This window comes from Pseudopipra pipra, chromosome 27 (genome assembly GCF_036250125.1).
Source record: "Pseudopipra pipra isolate bDixPip1 chromosome 27, bDixPip1.hap1, whole genome shotgun sequence".
NCBI lineage: Eukaryota > Metazoa > Chordata > Aves > Passeriformes > Pipridae > Pseudopipra > Pseudopipra pipra.
Window position 1 is genome coordinate 2,549,946 of NC_087575.1, and position 6,000 is coordinate 2,555,945.

General features: G+C 49.4%; 1 protein-coding gene across 1 annotated transcript in view; it reads right to left on the minus strand.

Annotated features, from left to right (window-relative positions):
* LMNB2 (lamin B2) overlaps positions 1 to 6,000 on the minus strand; it is a 31,724-nt gene extending 25,724 nt beyond the window's left edge. Inside the window, exon 1 of the mRNA XM_064637190.1 lies at positions 5,661 to 6,000. Coding sequence (XP_064493260.1) covers positions 5,661 to 5,897 — 237 coding nt within the window. The 5' untranslated portion in view covers positions 5,898 to 6,000. The remainder of the gene's footprint in view (positions 1 to 5,660) is intronic.

Consider the following 6,000-nt stretch of genomic DNA (forward strand, 5'->3'; position numbering starts at 1 on the left):
CAGGCTGAACAAACCAACTGACCTCAGTTCATAAGGCTTCCTCTCCAGACCCTTCCCCATCCTCACTGCCCTCCTTTGGACAGTCTCTAAGAGCTCCATGTCTTTTTCAAATTGTGGTGCCCAAACCTGGCCACAGGACTCAGGTGATGCTGCCTGAGTGCAGAGCAGAGCAGGACAATCCCCTCCCTCGCCTGGCTGGCGATGCTTTCTGTGCCTGATGTCCCTCAGTGCAGGTGACTGCAGTCCTACCTGGTCTCCACTTATCTGCCAGTACTGGAGCTGCTGTGCCCTTTGTGTACACCACAGCTACTGCCATGACCAGGGGATGTGGGTCTGCTGTTGCCTCTTTGCCACCTGCAAAATCCATGTTCAGACGCTGCTGTGGGTGTTGGGTCACTCAAGTTGTAGCCTCCAAGATCCTGGGTTAAGTGGTCTTCTGGCACTACAGACATCACCTGGGAGGTGACACAACACACATCTTCATTGTTCTTGAGAACTTGACTGGTGTTCTTGGTGAGTCTGAGCCATAGCTGACTGACAGTCCTTTGTCAGTCCATATCTGAGTAAATAACATATCGAGTCACCCCTGGTGGGAATAAACTTGTGTTTTGCACATTAATGCATGCTAATGAGATTAATGTTGCATCACCACATTTGGCTGGAGTTCCTTGTGGTTGGCTGGAGCATGTTTCTTGTCTAGTATGTTGGTTCAGTTCCTTCTTGATGTGTTTCCTGTCTTCACTGAGTGACGTCTCGTGGCTCTTCTCAAGTGGTTTGTTGGTGTGTCTGCCCTTGATCCACTGCCCAGTGAGCTTTGTTGAGTGCTCCCAGCACAGACTGGTAGATGAGAGCATCCAGCAGTCGTGTCTTTCAGAGTCTGCTATGGAAGCATCTGTTTTCTTTTTTCTATTTTCTTGTCCCCTGTGTTGCCCAATTACAAATTTGCAGGCTCTTTGACCATCAGAAGAGGAGAAAAAAGTGAAAGCACATTTGTAATGCAATTTGTAGTGTGTCCAGCTTGGCCTCTGTGAAGGAAGAGTTATGCTTTGGGTGCACATGGGCATGAAGTGGCTTGGGCTGTAGCCTGTCCATCTGATTCCTTCTGAACTCTGTTTTGAGCTTTTAGCTTTATTTCTTCCATCACCTTCAGATGGGAGTTATATTTTCAGAGTGGAAGGACCCATTTTGTGACCTAACCTGTCATCTGGGAAGGTCTGTTGCTGCTTCCCAGGGGCTTGTATTGTGGACATTGTAGAGAGGCTGCTGAGCCTCACCTGACCGTATGAATTTTGTCCCTTCTGCTCTTCCACAGAGGCACCAGTGACAGTGGGAGGAGGGACTTGAAAAGTATCAAACCTGACTACATGGCTCTGGGTGATTTTCAGTGGTGTGGAGAGAGTGAAGAGCTTGGCTGAGCAGGTCCTGCAGACCAAGGCTGGATTGCGCAACCACTGTTGGCAGCAGGGTTTTGGATTCTACAGCAAATCCCAAGCACAAACAGAGCTGGGTGGAGAGTGGATTGAGAGCAGCCCTGAGGAGAAGGACTTAGGGGTGTTGGTGGATAAGAAGCTCCACACACCCTGTCTGTGTGTGCTGGCACTCAGAAACCCCCTGTGCCCTGGGCTGATCCCACAGTGTGGGCAGCAGGGGAGGGGGGGATTCTGCCCCTCTGTCCCCCTCAGCTGAGACCCCACAGGTATTGCTTTTGTCACAAGGGCAATTGCTGTCAGTGGCTGAGGCTCCCAGGGATCTTCTCTTATTTTTCTCTGTAATTCTCCTTTCAGAGGGTGAGCACAGTAGGGTGTCCTCAGAACAGTGCAGTAATCCCTCCTGTGCCCATCAAAACATCTGTTCTGTGAGGCTGCAACCATGAGCACTGCAGGGGAGGGCAGGGAGTCAGTATAAAGGAACTGAGGAGAGTTCTAGGACTCTCCTCTTAGCCCTTCCATTATTCCCCCCCACAGACTCACAAACTGGGTTATTGGAACAGTGACCCCCAACACAGTGAGAACAGCATCAGTCATGTACTAGGGAGGTAGAAAAAAATCCAAGGGGATGAGCTCAATTTCTTTTCTGTCACAGGCTAAGCTACACAAGGGGACTGATGCAGGAGAACAGAGACGGAATGAGGACAATTAGATGTTCCCCCACCTACACAGGAAATTATTTTTTTTTTTGCATTTCACAGAATATTCTGAGTTGGAAAGGACCAACAAGGATCACAGAGTCCAACTTTTAAGTGACTGGCCCACAGCAGGATTGAACCCACGACCTTGGTGTGATTGGCACCAAGCTCTACCACGATCTGTGAACTCTGCTCCGTACCAGCCCATCTGTCTGAAGGTTCACTGGGTACATTTCTTATTTCTCTAAAGGCCTACTGCATACAAGTAAAGGTAAAGCACCAGTGAACAGAGTTAGAAAAAGCAGGGGAAAGGGCTATAATTAGTAAAGAACTAAAGATTAATCAACTGCAAAGTTTCTTTTCTCTACTGTTAAGAGGTGGCAGCCCCATGTTCCTCAAAAACCCCAACAGTGATTTCATTCTAAAGCCTTGCCAAGATTGCCACACAGAGGAGAAAGTGGCTGTTTTCTTCAATCTTCTGCAAACTGGTGATTAAAACAACAAGGAAAAAGAACATCCTGATCAGGTGATGATTAAAGAGTCTCTGGCAGAACAGGGACTATGGTCCTTGCCTGAACAGCATCAGTAGAACTTCTTTCATCTAGAAGATATTACTCTAAACCAGAGGTTTGAGAACAAGATCAAAACTGTTCCCACACACGCAGGGAGTGTCAGGGTCATCCATTACTCAGGACATGCCAGGTCATGTCAGTCAGTAATGGTCTCCCCCAGCTCAGGTGTGGTCACTGTGGGATACTGGAGTGACAGGCAAAGGAAAAGCATCTGTCTCATGAGACCATGCTCCTGTCTGCTGCTTGCCACAGCCATCCTCAGCTTTGGCACGTTCACCTTGGATCATGAACCCATCTACTCTCATGGTAAAAGTCTCTGGAGTTAACACTGGTGAGCAGTCCCTCCTGCCTGCACCCCACAACAAGCATCTACCACAGTGACAGATGAGGTTTTCTGCCATTACCAAAGATAAGCCAAAAATAACAGAATATTCATTCAGCATAAATAAATAAATATATAATAATAATAATGGCCAGTCTTCGCGAGCGAAGATTTTGGGAAAGGTCATTAACCCTTCCAGCCTGCGCAGTGGATTTTTTAGGTGAGACACAGCGTGCGCTGAACTGAGCCCACCCTTTAGTCCTGAGGTTCATCTGCCGGGGCCGAGCAAAGCTTGGACAGTGGCAGTGAGGTCCCCAGGATGTAGGTTTGTTTAGAGTGACCTTCTCTTAGGTGGATTGCCTACCAAGGCTGACGAGCTCCACCTGCCCAGGGGGCCGGGAATCGAACCCGGGTCGCAGTGGTGAGAGTCAGGCACTCTAACCACTAGACCACCAGAGGCCCCCCAAATAAATAAATAAATAAATAAATAAATAAATAGATAGATAGATAGATAAATAAATAAATGAATAAATAAATAAATAAATAAATAAATAAATAAATAAATAAATAAATAAGATCAGAGTCAAATTTACAGACAATTTAGGCCAACCAATGGGAATTTTCATCTTGAACACCCTGAAAAAAGAAAATAGTCTCTTATAAGCATGTAGAGCTAATATAAAGGTATAATGATGTAGACAGAATGGTACACTGATATCACTGGACTACGTTTAACTATGCTTCTACACAGAAGTTGCTTTGGGGTTTGTTTGGGTTTTATGGAGTTTGAAGGGTTTATTGTTAATTAATATCTTATTTCACACTAAGCCTAATCATTTTATGAATGGAAATTCCAACAGTTAATAAGGAAACTGAATTGTCAGCAGAAAATCCAGTTTACTAAATTGGTCACAAAAGCTAAAGGACAAGATTCTCCCATTCCAGTAAAACCAAAATCTGACAGCCATCTGAAATCTTACTGCTCCCACAGTCCTAAACCACTGTGCACTATCCAGCATTAAAACAATAAAACTACAAAGTTTCCTTCTGTGGATATATGTAAAGAATAAAAAGAACTTCCAAAAGGGACGGGGAAAGTATTTAACAAAGGCGGTTCAGAGAAGAGCTGGAGCGTCAGTGTCAAAGAAGAGCTTGATGAAAAAGTTTGTTATAATGTGTCTACAGATTAAGACATTTTTGAAGTCTGGATGAAAAAACTCAAGGGCAAAGTAACCAAAAGATTCCTATCAAAATTCTCAAGTTTATTTTCCGATTACTGCGTCAGAATACTTTTCCAGAATGGACAGCACACGGAACTGCTACTAGGAGTTCCTTTATGTTCATATTAAAGTTTAATGAGGTTATATCTACGTTGTCTGATAGTCCTCCTACTCCTGCTACACGTGTGCTGTCAACAGAGTTACATTCTGCCTCTTTTATTTCAAATGAATACTCCTTTTAGTCTCCAGGGATCTACAGCATAGAAGTTCCTTGAACTAGATGTACTTATTCTGTTTACAGCATGATTTCACAGGGGGCAAACATAGTGATGTTTCACGTTTAGAAATATCTAGTTATTTTGAAAACCTAGATGTTACAATAAATCATTAAGCGATACAAAGGGACTTCAAAGGTACTTCAGTCTTGGACGTACACTGATTGCAGATACACCAACCATTCCCCAAACGAGACATTATCATATCTGGTCTGTTTAAACGAACCTAATCTAAACCCTCCTCCCACCACCCTGAGCATCATTAAACCAGACTCTTAAAGGGCAAAAGAAGGAAAAAGAAAAAAATTTAAAAAGCCTACACAGTGGCACAGCAATCCATCCCATCCCAGCAGTTACAGCACGGGCTGTTTTGTTTACTGACAGGCTTTCCAAAGCAGTGCAACTTCAGCTCAGCGGTGGGACCCCGCACCTCGCTGGGGGGGTTTGGGCTGGCACAGGATGGGTGGGACTGTCCCCGGTGTGTCACCTACTACATCCTTCCTCCACAGGGAAACGAGAGTCCTGGGGGGAAGCGGACACCACAGAATAGGGAAACGCGGAGCATGGCTTCGGAAAAAGGATCATTTGAGTTTTGCCTCCAAAATCGCGGGAAGCAAATCAGAGCCGTTTACAAGGATTGGATTCCGACCGTTTAGGGGGGGGGTCTGTGAAAGATTTCCTCCGGTGAGAGGCAAAGTCAGCCTAAACGCTTTCCAATCTCCCATCCCATCGCGTCAGCCGTCAGGACAGGACACCCAGCACCGCGGTGCCGGGGTGGGACGCGTGTGCTGGTTACGGGGCACCCGAGGGCTCGCACCGACCGCGGCGCCGGCCAGGCCCCGCCCGCCGCAGCCCCGCTCCCGCCACCGAATCCCGGCTCGAGCCGCCTCCAACGCGCCCCTCGGCCCAACACCGCGGTCCAAGAGGCCCCGGCGGCCCCGAGGCCCCGCGCGGGCAGGAGCTGTGTCCGCAGAGCCGCCGCTCCCCGCCCGGCGGGACGCGCATGGCGCGGCGGCCGCAGGAGGAGCCGCCACAGCGCGCCCCGCGCCGCGGGCGGGAACGGCGGGAACGGCCCGGGCCGCGGACCTGCCCCGGCACGGAGCGCCCCAGGGGCCACCGCTGCTTGCCCCTCACCCCCTACCGTACCTCCCGGGTGGTGACCTCCTCCTTCTCCGAGATCTTCAGCAGCAGCCGGTCGTTTTCCAGCTCCAGCGCCCGCACACGGTCGATGTAAACGGCCAGGCGGTCATTGAGCTGCCGCAGCTCCTCCTTCTCCTGCAGCCGGGAGATGCGGGTCGGCGACAGCGGGGTCCCGCCGGGGGTGCCGCGGCTCGGGGTGCCTGACATGGCGCTGGGCTGGCGGGCGGGCGGGCGGCAGCTCATTCAATCCCGCCGCACCGGGGGAGGGAGCGCTAAGATGGCGGGCGGGCGGCCCCTCCCGCCGCGGCGCCGCCTGGGACATGCAGTCTCGGCGCCAAGATGGCCG